A 17,736-nucleotide genomic window follows, 5' to 3' on the forward strand; every position below is an offset into this window, starting at 1 on the left:
CTTAGTAGCAGAAGAGGCCTCATTCTGGTCTTCAGTCCATGCTAGGAAATATTTTTGGTGAAAATGCATTTTCCCAACATTAAGATCCTGTAATTCCAAATTTCATTACATGTAAGTGGTCATTAGTGAAGGAAATTGGCATTAATGTGGAATTAGAACCAACAGCTGTCTGAAGAATGCAAGTATTTATTGCTCTCTAGAGCTTGGGGTTGGGATACAGGAGCTGATACTTCACCAGAGAAAAGCCAAAGAAAAACTGATGAGTGCTGATTCCCCCTTTCTATTAATTTCTTAAGCAGTGCAAAGATTCTGTGGCCACTGGTATTGAGTGCCTACCACCTGTGAACATGTAGTTGGAAGGGTCCAGAACTACTTTAGAAAACATAGCAGAAAAGAGAGGGTCCATGCAGGGTTAGAAGAGAAGAAAATCCAAAAAGGACCATTCCCCCTCCAACCACCTTTGGAGCTGCCTTCCTCAGCTTCTGCTGAAGAAGGAACCTAACACCTGAACCCTGTAAGATGTGGTTGCAGGAAAAGACATAAAGAGACATGATGCCCCCATTTCTCTCTTTGGAGCATAGTTTGAAACTACCTTTGACTCCGCTGAGCACATACTGCTGGAGGTGGGCTTTCCCATCACTCTGTTGCATCTATCAGCACCCCACCCCCAGCTACCAGTTCTCCAAGACCTACCTTCTGCAATTCCCAGCTCGTTTGCTTTTCCTTGTTAATAGTTTACTTCCCTAATGCCCAATTAGTAAACATGTTTGTTTCTCATATATAAGGTTAGGGGTGTCTACTAGGTTTTTTGTGTTCTTTTTGAGGTACCAAGGCCAGGGATTGAACCTGGGACCTCATGTGGGAAGCCAGTGCTCAACTATTGAGCTACATCGGCTCCCCTGAGTTGTTTCTTTTGTTTGTTTGCTTGTTGTTTTTTTGTTTTGTCTTATTTTGTTTTGTTTTTAGGAGGCACTGGGACCAAACCCAGGACCTCCCATGTGGGAAGCACTGAACGACTTGACCACATCTGCCCCCTCTAAGTATTTTTTTTCTACTTCTCTTCCAATTCTCTATACTCCTATTTGTACATTTGTACAATGTGATCTAATAATCTAAGGGTTAGATACCTTGTTCAAAGACCTGGTGTCTCTTCCTGGTTCAACTACTAATTGTATATCCACTTAATATAGGGACAATAAATTGTAAAATGCCTTCAGGGGCCAGCAGGGTGCAAAAATAAATGGGTGAAATGGCCCAGATACGATTCAACAGGGAGTAGTAGGGACGGTGGCAAGCTAGAAATGTGTGCCCTGGCCAAAGGGGATGGCAACTATTTAGCTCATGCCTTTGGTGCCATGGGGTTTGCAGAGCTGATATTGCCTAATAGTCTAATCTTTAAGAAAAGAAAAGAATGCAAGGTAACTTTCAAAAATTTTATGTAAGTGTCCTTGTTTTTAATTTTGCAATTCCAGGTTTTAAAAATTGGTGCCAATCAAATAAAACATGTCTGTGGTTCAAATCTAACTAGTTTATAACTTGACTGTAATCTTCTTTTCCCATCTCCAAAAGGGGTGACAGTTAAACTTCATTTTTCTCTTTCCCTTCTAATCATTTGTAGTGTGATGGTATGTGCTGGACCAGCAGTATTAGCAGCTGTTATATAAATACCACTCTTTAAAAAGAATAAAATTATTGGCCCCCTGTTCACATTCCCCTTGGCAAAAACAAGTTATCACAGTCCCATAAAAAATAAAACAAGATACAGTATTGTATTTTCACAATAACAAACATTGGGAAGCAAAAACTTTGTTTTTCCCTTTTTTAAAAAAAAAAAAATAAGCATTTTCTATAACTCACGATAAAGGTCAATATGAAAAAACAATAAAGAAGAGGTGGGGGCAAGATTTAGGGGTAAGAAAGACATTTTACAATTGATCAAAAAGCAGTATTTGTATTTTAACCTTCCTCAACACATTCTGTAGAAAGTGATATTATCACATATTGGGTACCTCTCAAGCTTAACCAGATCTCAATTGTACCCACATTCTTTCTTGACAAGTTCTCAGAAAAATGAAATGTGTTTACAGCTATCCTTGGGTAGTTACAATTCATATTTTATGCTGCATCCTCTTTGAAATTCGCATGAAACAGAAAAGATTTGGTTAAAAAAAAAACCCGGGTGATTATTCATTATGGGTAAAGCCTTTGAATAATGCATTAAAGATCCATTAAAATAAATGGAAATATATTTTAACGGCCCAGCCACAAACTACTCGGGGATATTGAGTAATGATTGGCACTGCAGAGCCAGTATCTCTCCAGGCACGCTATTTGCAGACAGATCATGAACAATGCATGTTTGAAATCCATAGGCCTACGGGAAGTTCCATCTTGCACAGTTTCCTAAGGAAAACCATACAGTCGCCTTAAAATTATATTGCCCTTTAAAATTATATCGCCAGACACAGGATGTAATAAATCCAAACCCGAGGTTAAGTGTAATGTGGGGGAAAGGGCACTGGATTCCACATCAGGAGCCCAGGCTGTGGTCTTTTGTTTTGTGACCTTGTATCAGTTATCGATTGCCACAGTGCTGATGAAAGATTAAAAACAAACAAACAAAAAACTTCCCCATCAGGGGCAGGTGGCAATAAACATTTATGTCTGCCTGGGAGCCCACGGCTGGCTGGGCAGTTGTGCCGCTCAGATGGGCTTGCTCGTGAGTCTGCTCCGCGGCCAGGGACTGCTGTGTGCTCCCGCCAGGCTCTCGCACACGTCTGGGGCGGGCTCTGGCGGAGCAGCTTAGCCTGGGCTGGTTCTCAGGGCAGCAGCAGAGCTCCCAGAGCAGGGGAGCAAGCGCAGGCAGCCTCTCGGAACTCACCCATCGTCACGTCCTCAGCTCCTTGTGGGACACAAGTCACAAGGCCAGTGCAGGGGCCTGGAAATTGGCCCCACCGCTTGATGGGAGTTGCTTCAAAGTCACATTACAAAGGAAGGGGAAGAATTGGGCCGTTGGTGTAATGCCTGCCACAGATCTGGGGCAGGTCATTTGACTTCTCTGAGTAGCCGCTATCTTCCTTGAAATCTCCAGGTAATATCACCTGTCCCACAGGTGGTTGTGCAAGTGACTATTTTTAAACTGAAATTCAAGAGAAGTGAACTAAGTGGGGACAGGAGGGGTGAAAACCAAAGCCTTTCACATTTGGACTTTGAGGCTGGTGGTCTAGGCTGGGGCTGAGAAAGTCCCACTTTTAAAATCAGAATACTGAGAACAGTTCTCGGGTTTAGAGCTGGCCTCAGACCAGCCCAGTCCCGGTCAGCACAACCCAAGGCCAACTTCAAGTACACAATGGCGACCGCCCCAGTTAGAGCCACCAGCAACCTTTAGGCATTGTTTCTCCTGGGAAGTAAACTGGTCTGGTCCCTGTGTTTTCGGGGTGGGGGAAGTAATCTTTATACCAAATCCTATTACCACTTAGCTGGTTTTCTGAGATACCCTCTTAGTAATTCAGAAGTTTTCATCTCTGCCATCCTCTCAGTTCCGTGTGTATTTTAATAGTATCCCTGGAAGCCAGCACCAGTGTTTTCTAAGGAGCAGCCTTCCTCACTGTAAAGGCGGGGCAGCCGTCATTGCTGAGCAGCCACTCCAGGAAACGCCTTCCCGCGCCTGGCCAGCAGGCGCTGTCACACAGAAAGCCACTTCTGCTCCCATTGAGACCCCCAGGAGACAGGCATAGTCCTTGTCGCCTCCTGTTTCCTGGGTATTCTCCATCTAGAACACCCCTTTCCAGCCGCTCAGTGCTCCCTGTCTGTAGTTCTGGGCAGTGGTGGTGCTTTTAATTGCTGCGTGGTACATAAGGGCGAAGAGGTTACTGGGATAACCAGGAAATGGACTTTTGACAAATCGTCAGGCCAGGCAGCCTCCAAGCAGCCACTAGCCCACAGCGCTCTGCTAAATGCACCCAGATATCAAGTAGCCTTGAATTAGATACTTTGAAATTATTTCTCTAACAAGATGAGGTTAGTGCTTTGTTTTCACCTCAGATGGTGCTTGAAAGATCCTGGCACATTGGACCCCCTGGCAGCCTCGATTAGCAAGACCAGGTAGCCTGGCGGCTGAACGCTCTGCAGAGTGAGGGGAGACGCAGGGCAGCCGCCTGCCTGGGACCTCCAGTTTTCAGAGGTGAACCGCAAGCTCAGCTGGCCATCCACCCCCAGGGCGGGAAGGGTCCCCGACAGGGATTAGTTGTTCTTTGTGGCCCAGAGGCTTCAGCGGAGCCAGGCGGCCCAGCCACCCCCACAGGCAGGCAGCTGCCTGGGAGCTGGTTGGATTTCACCCAAGGCTGTCTACATCTTAAAACCCTCTTAAAGGCTGAAGGCAGACAAATCCTTCTTGAAACCTGAGCCCATTTGAAGATGTCCTTACTAAAATCCCTTCTGAACCATTAGCTGTTGTCATATAATTTCCTTTTCCCTGACAGTAACGTTCTTGGTGATTACCACTATAAGGAATTATAAGTCTCACCCTGTAAGAAATTCTGTTCCGTTTCCCACGGTAATAATGTGGTACTAAGGCGATTTTCTGAATTTCCACCCGAGGTGGGGTTTTTTTTTTTTTTTTTTTCATTTCACCCCAGCTGCTAAATCCTTCCCTTTTTTCCCTCTGGGCCGCTCCTGAGTTAGAAAACCTGTGTGCAGTGGCTGAAGCAGGGCTGGGTCCATCCTTCACAGAAGAGTTAGTTTAGGGTCCGAACAACTGAATTTATGATCAAACTTGGCTTCAGAATGAAAATAAATATCCTTAGATGTTTTTAAACCTTACTTTGTACTTACACTGTTTTATATTTTTATAATCTTTGTATCCAGCGGCCAGACACTACTCTCCAAGACTTTGTTCAATAAGTAGATAATCCTTGGTAATCCTGGATTTGAATTATGTTAGCCTTTAAATTGTGTCTGCTTTTAATTTTCAAGCAGTTTTCTTTTTCACCATCTTCCAATCTATAAATCTTGGGTTTTAGTATTAAATGGGTTGATATTTTTATTATTTTTATTAAAGATTTATTTATTTTTTATTTATTTCTCTCCCTTTCCCCTCCCTGCCCTGCCCTGCCCCAGTTGTCTGCTCACTGTGTCCATTCTCTTTGTGTTCTTTTGTGTCCACTTGTATTCTTGTCAGCTGCACCCGGAATCTGTGTCTCTTTTTGTTGCATCATCTTGCTGCATCAGCTCTCCGTGTGTGTGGCCCCACTCCTGGGTAGGCTGCACTTTTTTTGCACTGGGCGGCTCTCCTTATGGGGTACATTCCTTGCGCGTGGGGCTCCCTTATGCAGGGGACACCCCTGCGTGGCATGGCACTCCTTGCGTGCATCAGCACTGTTCATAGGCCAGTCCACACAGGTCAGGAGGCCCTGGATTTGAATCTTGGACCTCCCATGTGGTAGGTGGATGCCCTATCCACTGAGCCAAATCTGCTTCCCAGTTGATGTTTTTTAAAACCAACTACAGATATTAAAATGTTAAAACTTAATATATATGGGATCAAAGGGTAACCTGAACATAGGAGATTTCTCCAGGGGTAAAAAATGTCTGGTGGAAGAAAATTAAAAGGAGGCACATGTCAGCTCATAGAAGGAAAGCCATAATACAGAATCGAAGCATTGACTGTGCTTCTGGGAACTGCGGTGACTAGGTGAGAAGTAGCAGAGTAAGTGACTTTGGAGGTCCTTTTACAAAGTCACCTCACCCTAAAACGCTCGGTTTCTTTGGGTAGGCTTTCAGTAACCAGAGAGAGGAGGATAATCCACGTGTTTAGAGTACCTGCCTTGTGCCAACCCGTGAGCTCACTCTTAAATCCTTCCTACAAAATATTGGGTGAGGTATTACTTGCCTCATTTCACAGATGAGGAAACTAAGGCCCGTATAATAAGTAATGTGCCTTGGAGAATGAAGTGAGGATTCAGATCCTAAGCCCAAGCATCACAGTGGAACCTGTCCCTTCTCTCACCCCACCCTGAGCTTGGCTCTCCTTGCCTGTGCCAAGACAGGGAGGGAATAGATCACATGCTGCAGGCAAGGCTGTATTTCCTCACAGGGGAAAAAAGCTGGGGCTTTCAGTAATTTTAGAATTTAACAATAGGTGGCAGCACATACCCTGACAATTCTGAGGCCTGTGCTAAATCAGCAGGTTTTCTTTTTCTGGGTTCTGCCTTGTTTTCAATCCGAGAAGCCACTTTAAATGAGTCTCCTGAGGAATTTCTACCATTGGACTAGAAGACATCAGATGTCCATGTCAGACACCCGGCCAGCTGCTCCTGCAGTCCTCCCTGTGGCAGTGATAATGCAGGGCACATTCTGTGTTCTCTGCCCTAAATAAGCCTCCTTAAGGAGCCTCCCTCTGCCTTTTCTGAGCTAACTTAACAGAGACTGGGGCTACTAGGGGTACTAAAAAAATTACCTCTTTAAAAATTCTTTATTACCAAACAGCATTGAAATGTGTTTGACTTCAGAAGAAGGTTTGGACAAAGAGTCAGATCCACCTACTGGCCACGCTTATAGATACACAGCGGAGCTGCCTCGATGGGTCTGTCTCCAGCCTCCTCCTCCTGAGGTTCGGGATGTGCCACAAACATAATGAGGTCCCGGGGGCCCCTGCCTCCAAGGCTCTCTGTACACAAGGTGGTCTGAAGAATCTCACTGTGTTCAAAGACAGTGCCTTTCTGACTGGGTTTTGGGTTCCTCTAAGTTTCTCTAGGGTGAAGCTATGGTGTTTTTCTTTCATAATGACATGAATGAGATGCCTCTGTTGGCTTTTGGCAAATGCTCTAAATAAAGGTTTCCTTCAGATGACCATGTGCTTTCTAGTTGGAAAAAAAAAGTCCTTCTTCAGACTGTGGCCCTGCAATGCTGGCCCTAGTGAACGTCCTTGGATCGTCTCCCTGGGACAGGACCCTAAAGGATCTCCAAGCACCCCTTCGCCCACACTGACGGGGCGTGAACTCAGTGGCCCACTGCGTTTTTCTTGTGTGCCGACGCTGTGCTAGATATCATGCTGGGTGCCACGCTATATGCCCTTAAGCTGGTTTTCACTTTACGTGAAAGTGATTTGGAAGAACTCTAATGGAATGTTAGGAGATCCTGTAATAAAAGTTATCATTTCTAAGTTGGGAATAATATTGGCCATTCACTTCTCCATGTCAAGAGCATATACAACTACTTTTTATTAGCAGTTCTGTTTGCTGCAGCCACGTGACACATAACTAAGTGGAATTAGTGTCCTGTTTGTTCCCGCCCAGCCTGCAGAGTGGGATGAACCTGCAGATATGCTTTGTCAACGACAGTGGCAGTGACAAGGACAGCGATGCTGACGACAGTAAGACCGAAACAAGCCTGGACACTCCCTTGTCGCCCATGGTGAGTCTAGCAAGCTCCCAGGTGAAGCATGGTGTGAGGCTTTCCTGATCCTGTAGCTTCTCTGGTCTTAATCAGGGTTGAACAGTGTGAAGATTAAAACATTGCAAAGATTGAAAAAGAAAGTGCATGCCTCTAAAATGTGATGACTGCAAAATCAAATTTGTTCTACAACAAGGATATATAAGCTTTATTAAAGTCAGCGACTGCTTTCAAATTAAACCATAATAAGATCTAGCCTGAAAAAATTACATAGGGAAAATAAGCTAAATATCATTCCTCCCCCTGCTGGACTTAGAAATAAGAGCATAGACTTGCAGCAGGACTCATTTAAAAGGGCAGAGAGATCAGAGGGGTTAGGCTGGCCCAAAGCTGTGACTCAGGGCGCCCAGGGTGGGTGTGTTTGTAAAGCTCTCCTTACTCATTCCTTTGGTAAGTCTGACAAAAGTTGGCTTAATAATCTCTGGTGCTTTTTACCAGGCTTGTTTCCTCTCTGTGAGAGTTATCTACTGCCTTTCTTACCAAAGACCAACAAACAGGAAACCATACGAGTCATCGAGCATGCAGCGACGTCAGAACCTCACTGGCTACTTGAAATCCTGCCTACTCCAAGGCAACACACTGCCTCGGCTCGGGGCTAAATATTTTGTTGTGTCTGGTCCCTTTAGAAAAGTTTTTGAGACCATGAATGAAAGAAATGGCTCAAGTTTTTTCATAAATCTATTTTTCCCTGCTATTAGTTATACTGCTCTTCCTATTTATGCTAAAATGAGAGTCTTTTGATGCTTTGGAAATAAAATACCTTTTACTTTTACTTGCGATTTGTAGAGAGCAAATCAAGCAGTGAATGGAGGGAGCTTTCAGGCACTCTGGGAGAGGGCTCAGTGATGCAAATGGATGTTCGCTGGCATGGAAAGCTGAGGACTGCTCTTTTTCCCTTCGCAGAGCAAACAGAGTTCCTCCTATTCTGACAGAGACACTACTGAAGAGGAATCCGAGTCCCTGGATGACATGGACTTCCTCACAAGGCAAAAGAAATTGCAAGCCGAAGCCAAAATGGCCCTCGCCATGGCCAAACCAATGGCCAAAATGCAAGTAGAAGTGGAAAAACAGAACAGGAAAAAGTCTCCAGTCGCTGATCTTGTAAGCAGCAGAGGCTGAAATGCAAGCGCGTGTTTGCTGGCTGCAAATGATTGGTGCCACCCCAGTCCTTTCCCAGAATGATGCAAACTTGGGTTTCTCCAAGGCAGTTTTTTGAAAAGTACTGTCATTGAGAAATAAAACTGTTTGTTTCCTTTTCCTTCCCAGTATATCACTGAAAGATACATAAGCAACAGATTTTACAAAAGTCATCTTGGCTTTTGATTCAGATCTACTGTTTCTTGGGGGCAATATTAGCTGTTGTTGAAATATTTAAATTTCTTTAAAGCAATCTCAGTTTAAGAACCTATGGACTTGCTGTGGGGCCCTGGGCATATTACTTAAGTAATTGGATTTTCTCAGCTTTGAAATGGGAATAATGAATCCACCTGTGTTAGAGCACGACTATGAGGACTTGATGAGATAACACGTATAAAGTACATAGTACAGTGCTTGTAGCACATTATAAATTAATAAAGAGTAACTAACATTAACTTTATCCATGTCATTAATATTACTTGACCTCCTGTTAATTCATTTGTAGCCTTAATAATTGACTTACGGTTGCCACAGCCTGTGTTCAAGAAATCATTTGATGTGGCATTTTTTGGTAGTGTAGTATGTGTTTGGAGGAACCTATATTTGGAAATCTCATAAACACAGAAGCTGGATTGCAGTGGGTAGAATGAGGGGTGGGTCTTTTAAAGAGAAAACGGACTTTCTGTTCAGAATACCTGCTGCTCTGTTTCACACCTCCATTTCTTCCCCTTTGTATCTTTAGCTGCCACACATGCCTCATATAAGTGAATGCTTGATGAAAAGAAGTTTAAAACCCACTGACCTGAGAGACATGACTATTGGGCAGCTACAAGTGATAGTCAATGATCTCCATTCCCAGATAGAAAGTAAGTGTGAGAGGGGCTCAAAAATGGGATAAGTAAAATGAAAATATGATGCATTATTACTATTTGCTTGATTTGGTTCCTCTCTACGACATTTCTTTGGGTGCCTCCTACATGCTCACAAGGAAAAGACGACAATCATAAGGTGCTGCTTTTTTGTTTCACTAGAATGTTCAGAAACTTTTAAGAATTTTTCAAGGTTCACAGAAGTTACAGGATCTTCAATCCTCAGTAGCTAGTACAGTGCCTGGCATGTATTTGGCATTCATCATCAGTTACTAGAGTTAAATTCAGTGTTTACAAGTCATTTATTGTACAATTGTAGTCTCAACTTTACTTGAATTCGTTTTGGGTGTCATCAAATCAAATCCAGTTTATTTTGTGGGTTTCCAGGTAGTGGAAGTAGATGTGATCAATATGTAAAAATTATAGGATGACAAAGTAGGAGCCCTGAATAAGGAAGGTCCAGAAAAGGTAGTACATGGTGTTTATTGGAGGTTATTGGTCATGCAGAGGATGGAGTGTTGCTTGGCCCCACAAAAGAGAACTTTCTCACTTGGGCAGTGTGGTTAGGCCAGACTCAGGATCCTCCAGCCTCCGGAATCTATGATCCTATAAAATCCTATGCGCTTATAATTAAGAGCAACCTAAGAGACCCACCAACTTAAATGCATTCAAACTGACCAACTGTGGGGGAGGACTAACATTAATGAGCCGATCAGGAAAATTTGCACACTGGACGTTTTATTAAAGATTTATTTATTTTAGGTATGATCCTGGTATGGTGGTTATGGGAATTTAAATTTAAAAGCTCCTGTTGTTTACAGATACATATTGAACCATTTACAGGTAAAATACCATGATGTCCAGAATTTGCTGTAAAACAATCCAGTAGAAGAGAAGATGGATGGATCAAGATTAGCCATGAGTTGATAATTGTTAAACCTAGTTGGATTCATTAAATTATTCTCTCTGCCTTTGTATCAGTGTGAAAATTTCTATAATATTAAGTTAAAAACTCCATTTGGGAACAAAATTCCTATGCACTGAAGGTTCACATATACAGGCACTTTGCTGAGTGCTAATATAAAAAGCTGCCTCAGGAGCACACTGGAAAAAAATTAATTGGACATATTCAGTGCCAAGTATTGTTTTAAAATCAAGAGATTTTAATAGTTTAATTATGAAACCATTGGTTCATGGGATTTTTAAAAAATCCTACAACTACTTGTTTTTGTGTGTGTGTGTGTGTGTGTTTTGAGGGACTGGGGCCAGGAATTGAACCTGGGACCTTGTATGTGGGAAGCTGGCACTTAGCCACTGAGCCACATTGTCTCCCCTGAATTGGTTTTTTCATGTTTGCTTGTTGTTTGGTATTTTGTTTTGTTTTCCTTATTTTTAGAAGGCACCAGGAACCGAACCTAGGACCTCCCATGTGGGAAGCAAGTACTCAACAGCTTGAGCCACATCTGCTCCCTTACAACTACATTTTAACTTGTGTTGAGGATAAATTACTTGGAGTGTTATATTCTTTCAAGGATTTAAAAGACCTTCTTACTTTTTACCACTGAATTGTCTTAGAGTTTTTCATAACATTACCATCCTATCCTTTTCAGGAAAGATAAAATTTTAGACCTTTTGTATGATTTTTTGAAAATTGAAAACTAGTCTAAACTAAAGGCAGATAAATGCATTATTTGAAGGCAGGACCTCTAAAAGCATTCCCAAGGCGGAGGTGGGGGGTGCTATCTGAATACCTTCCTTTCTTTGTTTCCCTGCCCAGAACTTCAGCAGTGTCCAGACCTAGCAGCTTGAATTCTTAGCTTCCGTGAGAGAAGCTATTTTTCAAGACTAGGAGCCAAATTAACCCAGTGCACTTATTTCGTGAGGATTAGAAATGGTTCCATAGACATGTATTTTATTCCAGGTATAAGTCCAAATGAAAATCTTCCTTGGCACCTGGGTGGCCAGAGATATCAAGGTTATTTCTTCACATCTTATATGTCTGAGTCTTCCACAAAACTGCCTTTCCAATATCTTGAGGTAGTGCTTTTTCCATGAATAACTGCACATAGATGGGCCTCCTTCCCTAGAGCTGTGTGAAGCCTTTGAGCATCCCAGCCGAGCCTTCCTCTCCAGCTGGGCATCTGATGTGGGCACAGCAGGACCCCTCCAGCTTCCCTTGTGGTAGAAGCATCCAGAAGATGAAGGCTGGATGATTTCATATGCTCTAGACGTTTTGGTCCACATTTTTTCAAAACAAAATCTCACTTTTGCTAACAAGCTATTCTCGTAGCAGCTAACAATTTCTTTTCTCACTTTAATGTGAATTTAATTGGAAATACCTCTGACTTTACCCCTTTTCTCCCAGTGGCTTTACAGCTACACAAACTAGTTGTATGTTTCAAACTGATGACTTCTATTAGGCTTATGAGATGCTATTATAAGAAGCCTCGATTGTAACAAAAATAACTTTCCTATTATGTTTAGTGGTTTGTATATATTTATGTAATTCTGACACATGTACCGTGGTCCATAAATAGTTACAAATTCTGACTGGGATGCAGTTTCAGCTATTTGAAAATACTCTTTTCTTTGCCCCAGGCTTGAATGAAGAGTTGGTCCAGCTGCTTCTCATCCGAGATGAACTGCACACAGAGCAAGATGCCATGCTGGTGGACATTGAAGACTTGACCAGGTCCGTGCTGCTTCACCCTTACCAAAGGAGAAGCAAAGTGCAGGATGGTGTGAAGTATACGCATTAGGGCAAAAGCGAGCACTAGAGAACCTCTGCCTTTACTTCCATGAGTAACTCGTCTAATCTCTGCTTATATCCGCTGTTTAAGATGAAGGCGAAGAGGCCACACCTCCATCTTACTAAATGCATTGCCTTTTTAAAAATCATCCTCCCCTTGTGATGATTGTCAGTGCATCAGAACTCCTACACCTCCACCTAAAGCAGGTCAACAGTTCTGGGCTAAGAGGGCTTTAGCCTGAAGGACTGTCCCCAGGGAGACGGCCCTAAGCCACTCCTCAATGGCTTGTTCTCAGTGCACATGGTGATCTTGCTCTTGATCACCTGTCCCGTTCCAAAATACAGTAACACTGGCATCTTTCAGCAGCACTAGTCCCCAGATTGTCCTCACCACTTGGAAACTCCAGGACTCAAGTTTCTAGCTGGGCTTGGCCCCACCCACCTCTCTCTAAAGAGGTAGAGAATGCATCTCTCCTTAGGGGATAAGGAAATTCGTCTATTACTGGTCAAAATATTGCATTTCTTAGTAGTTTTCTTTGTGGAAAAGTCTCTCATGTAAATACATGAAAGTGCATGAAATAGTTTAAACATTCCTATGATTTCATATTTATTAAGATATGTTTTCTGAGATAGTCCATATGAAGTCTTTAAACCAGGAGTTAATGATTGCTATTAACCCCAGAAATGGTATTCAGAGAGTAGAAGATGCCCCCCCAAAAAAGAAACACTTTGTCATAATAACATAAGGAATTAATCACTGATCTAGAATTATCCCAGAGAGGACTGAAAAAATAAATGCTGCAAAACTATGGTTAGGCTTTTCTTTTCTTTTTTAAGATCCATGGACAACACTGGTTTTTTTAGGCTTTAAATATTCCATTGTTTTGCCCCCAGCAGAAAAAAAATGTAGACCTTCTCATATCCTCTTAGCATATTTGTCTTTTATAGTAGCATTCAAATAATATTATTGCCATCTACAGATGTAGTCACATACTGCATCAGCAACCACGAGATGCCTTTTTGTTAGTCTAAGATTTGCATATAGATAATAAGATTATGGAAAATCAATGGTAATTTTTCTCTACCCTTCAAAGCAGCACTGGGATTCATCATTCCAAGGAAGATGCAGAGAGGCTCTTTCCCTTCTCTCAAAGTGGCCAGCTATTACTCATGTTTGCAGTGTAATTATTTATATTTTTCAGAGGGTGAGGTGATGGGAAACATGGCAGGCAGGGCCATGGGGTTAAAAGAAAGAGGAATCACTAATTTAATTTGAAAGTGTTGGAGTAACCCTTTAAATAGTAGCAATCCTACAAAATGGGCCAGGAGTATCCCTGCAGGGCCTTCCACTCTATATCCATTCCTGGCAGCAGAAAGGTTACTTTGAGCATGGCAGGGAAGGGGGCACTGGAGATACTTAAAAGCCCCTAAAGGTAGCCTTCTCTGAGTCCTGCAGCAAGATCCCTGAGAGTGTGGCAGTTGGGATTGCTGGGAAATTTTGTTCATCTTTTCTTTTACCTGTCAAAATTCTACCTTCCCATGTGTCAGCTTAGATACATGGCCCTCAATGGTGGCTAGACATGGAAGCTTTGTAAATTACTGATGCTTGGTTCCCACCCCAGAGGTTCTGGTGTAATTATTCTGCAGTGTGGCCTGGGCATCAGGATTTTTTAAAACCTCACAGATAATTCTAATACACAGCCAAAATTGGGAGACACTGGATTAGATGACATCTCTTTGAGGATGCCTTCCCTGAACCCCAAGATGATTAGGTCTCTCCTCTCTGTGTTCCTTGCAACATCCCTTCCCTTCTCCGGGAGCCTAATCGCACTGGTATGTGTGTCTGCTGGCTGTCTCCCAACCTGACGGTAAACTTCCTGAAAGCAGAAACGATTTATTACTGTGTCCCCAGAGCCTAGCACAGGGCCTGCCAGGCACATAGCAGGGCCTCAGTAATGAATGTTGAAAGAACGCATATGGGGTGTGAGTGGAAACAAACCCTAATAAGGACTCCTATATAAATAGTTCATGAGAACTTTTTACCTCTGTGGACTGAAAACTTTTCCCTTCTCAGTTTAAAATTTTAATGAAATTCATCCTTGTATGTTTGCCTCAAAATAACACCCAACTTTGAATACTTTTCAGAAGCTGTTTTCTGTCTACTCTTCTTTCCTTCCCTCTCAGCAAATCCCTGGCTATATGTGCATACACATACACATCCATACATTCAAATACACATACCATTAACACACTCTTGTCAGACCTGCTTAATTTAATTACCTGCAGGGGTATCTTAGCTCACTGGGCATCATGTAGTCCTTGAGCTGAATTTGTTTGTGAGGCACATGAGCTACTTTATGAAAATAATCAAGGTTCTTTTGTACACATAAAAAAGACCACGAAATGATCTGCTAAAGGGTGTAATTTTTTTTAAGGAATGGAAGGGCTGATGCTATCTTTTTCCTGAGCTCCTTTGCTGTTAAACAAATACCATCATTTATTCGTGAGCTGCTAAGTGTGGCAGGGAAGACTTAGTGGTTTGTCTTTCCTCTACTACAGATGTGAAATATGTGGCATAAAACCCAAGTCTATGCAGCACACAGAAACTGTTCCCAAACCTTTGATTACAGCTGGAAACCATCCCCTCAATTGTTTTTCTCATACCAAATTTGTCATTTCTTAAAAACCCTCCTTCAAAACCATAGTCTTCTGAAGCCTCCAGACCCCACCGTACTCTAGGAAGACATTTCATCAGTGCCCACTCAAGTGATGTAAGCAGCTTGGTCATTCCCCTGCTCTGCCCCCCACCATCCCCTACCCCACTGCCATGATCATACCCTTAGGATTGAGGGGGAAAACCACAAAACTTAAACAAACGTGGAAAATTTTTATGTCCACCAAGGCCTGCTATCTGTCAAGAAGACATTAGTTTTTCTAAGAGTGAAATTAGATTATTGGCTCCAGGTACCTGTCAGGAACCATAGTTCGTACTTAGATTTCTATGTGTAGGTTAGATAGTAACTTAGTAACTGTCTGTCACAGCTCCTTGTTTTGATTTTTTGCTTGGCACTTATTTCCTGTCTGTCATTTCCTTGCTTGCTGTTTATTCATTTCTTGTCTCTCCCCATTGGAATCATGCACCACGAGAACAAGGACCTTCTTGTCTTTTCAAGACAAATCCCCAGCCCTGGGAGCAGTGCCTGGCCCATGGAAGGCGCTTATTAAATATTTGCTGAATAAATTATCCCAGAAACTTAACCTCTTCTTCATTTTTAAACACAGCATTTTTCTTCCCAAAGGTAGTGGTATCTACGTGTCCCAGATTAATCTAGTATCTTAAGAAATGAAAAAGGAATCATACACAGAATATAAAATCAAAGAGGTCACGGCCATTTGAATAAAGTTCCTTGATTCTCATGTATTTCATTGTGAGCGACTCAGATCCTCAGTTTTGAAGGATGTTTTAGCTGTTGATTAGAAGGTAGTTTGGATCTTTCTTTTCTTCTGAGCTCTAAGTAATTGTATTTTTAATTTTACAGACATGCTGAAAGTCAGCAGAAGCACATGGCAGAGAAAATGCCCTCAAAGTGAAAAGAAGCCATCTGACCAGAAGACAAGCTAGAATTAATTTCGCTTCTGTGGTTGTAAAAATGCTGTTGCTAAAGGTGGTGCAGAAACAAATATCAGTGTTAGTCATTGATAATGTCTGAAGCTTAATGTCCAGTGATTGGCCTTTGCTTCTTAATTTATTTTAATTTTTTACTTGTGCCACTAAATATCAGGCATTTTAATAAAATATTGTTATAAAAAATGTACAGTACTTACACCATCACAAATCATGGTTAATTAAAGAGGGTAGTTTTAACTTTATTTTTATTTGTTTAGATATTTTAAGTTGGAGCAGTATTTTACCATCGACTACTTTCATTCTTCACTGTAGTTTTAAAGAAGAACTGTAAATGACGGTGCTATACAAGTAAAAAAAGACATGCCTGCCTCGTAGTGAAGTTGTAGCTCTCTGTAATATGTATATTTTAATCAGTTTTCAACATTTTGTGAATGTTGACTACCTGAAGTTCATTTTTAGATGTGCTATTAACATTCTGTTTGATTCAGAGGGTTCCTTGAAAGTTTTATGTATAAATATGTAAAATAAAAATTAAAAGTTTGTTTCATATGATATGTCTTTTTGTTCACTAGCAAGCCTCTGTTCCTATATTAGCTGTATTTCCTCCCTCTTCACTCTTCTACAGCTAAATTCCCCATCAGGAAGCTTTTATCAGTCAAAGCACAGAGTATCCCAGAGGACAAGCAAGGCAGCAAATTGCCAGAAAAAAATGTTTTGTTGGGGGGGGAGTCCAGAAGGGGGGTCCCTCCAAAATAAGCCAAAAGTCAGGAATATCAAAGTTAGTACTTCCGTTGTTGCTTCAAGTGACCAACCTGCCGTTTTAGCAGTTACCTATTTAATAGCTGCTGGTCTTGTTAGAGCCGTTACTGCATCAGAACTCCATTTACTGAAGTTAATGTGATTGTTTACTCTTTTTCCACCACCGGTTGTTGCCATTTTTAAGTTTGAACAGCTCCTGTTGGTCTCATAAAGAAAAATGTCAAGACTAAAGTAGATTACAGACTGTCCCCTAATAAGTAGAGAGTATCAGAAAATAGATTTAATTAGCTAATGTCCATGCAGGGATTAGAGAACCACAAACTAGAGCAGAGATGAGCAATTCAACGTTCCAAAACCACCCACATACCACCTGGTTTCACTATAAGATGTACCTACACTAGATGATGTAATCTGAAGATGGACATTTTAAAAATTGTCTCCCATTTTCCTTACTCAAAAAATAACCATATAGGTCCTGTAAGTGATTACAAGAGTTACCAGTTTTCATTGACAGTCTCCTGTTTAGCAAAGTAGGTCATCTTAAATTCCAACACTAATTCTTATGGGCCCCCATCAAGTTGTTTTCATTTTGAATAGAAAGAAAGCAGCAGCCCAGTTTGGTTCTGGTGAAGTTGATCAGGATAGGATGCTCACCACTGCGCTAAAGTGTGGGACCCAAAACCCTCTGCCCAAAGGTCTAAGTGGGCCCCAGAGGCCCTCATCAGCTGTCAGTGAGCTCCTGAGGCAACCTCAGTCCTGGGACTCCAGGTGCAGCTGCCAAGCAGTTTGTCATTTCAGCTGTCCATTGGTTCTTTTTTCTCTCTCTCTCTCTCTCTCTCTTTGTTTTTGTTTTTTTTTTTAATATTACATTCAAAAAATAGAGGTCCCCATATACCCCGCACCCCCCACACATTGGTTCTTAAACCAGTGGTTCTCATCTTTAGCTGCACATTGGAATCACCGGGGGAACTTGAAAAATCTCTGATGCCTGGGTCCCGCCCCCAGAGATACCTATTTAATTAATCTTAGGTGTGGCCTGGGCATTTGGGATTTTTTTAAAGGTCCCTGAGTGATTCCAGTATGCATCCAGGGCTGAAAAATCACCATCTTATACTTTGTTCCGTTTTAGCTTTTTTAAATCA

The 17,736-nt window shown here is 42.0% G+C and overlaps 1 protein-coding gene across 5 annotated transcripts in view; it reads left to right on the forward strand.

Moving 5' to 3' along the window:
• The window catches only part of SCHIP1 (schwannomin interacting protein 1), an 840,777-nt gene extending 824,395 nt beyond the window's left edge, over positions 1-16,382 (forward strand). For all 5 annotated transcript variants that reach the window (XM_071214587.1, XM_058295204.2, XM_058295206.1 and 2 more), the window contains 5 exons: positions 7,296-7,413; positions 8,356-8,553; positions 9,332-9,455; positions 12,057-12,150; positions 15,747-16,382. In XM_071214587.1, coding sequence (XP_071070688.1) covers positions 7,296-7,413; positions 8,356-8,553; positions 9,332-9,455; positions 12,057-12,150; positions 15,747-15,798 — 586 coding nt within the window. In that variant the 3' untranslated portion in view covers positions 15,799-16,382. The remainder of the gene's footprint in view (positions 1-7,295; positions 7,414-8,355; positions 8,554-9,331; positions 9,456-12,056; positions 12,151-15,746) is intronic.
• Positions 16,383-17,736: the final 1,354 nt, after the last annotated feature.

This window comes from Dasypus novemcinctus, chromosome 4 (assembly GCF_030445035.2).
Source record: "Dasypus novemcinctus isolate mDasNov1 chromosome 4, mDasNov1.1.hap2, whole genome shotgun sequence".
In the NCBI taxonomy this organism is placed as follows: Eukaryota; Metazoa; Chordata; class Mammalia; order Cingulata; family Dasypodidae; genus Dasypus; species Dasypus novemcinctus.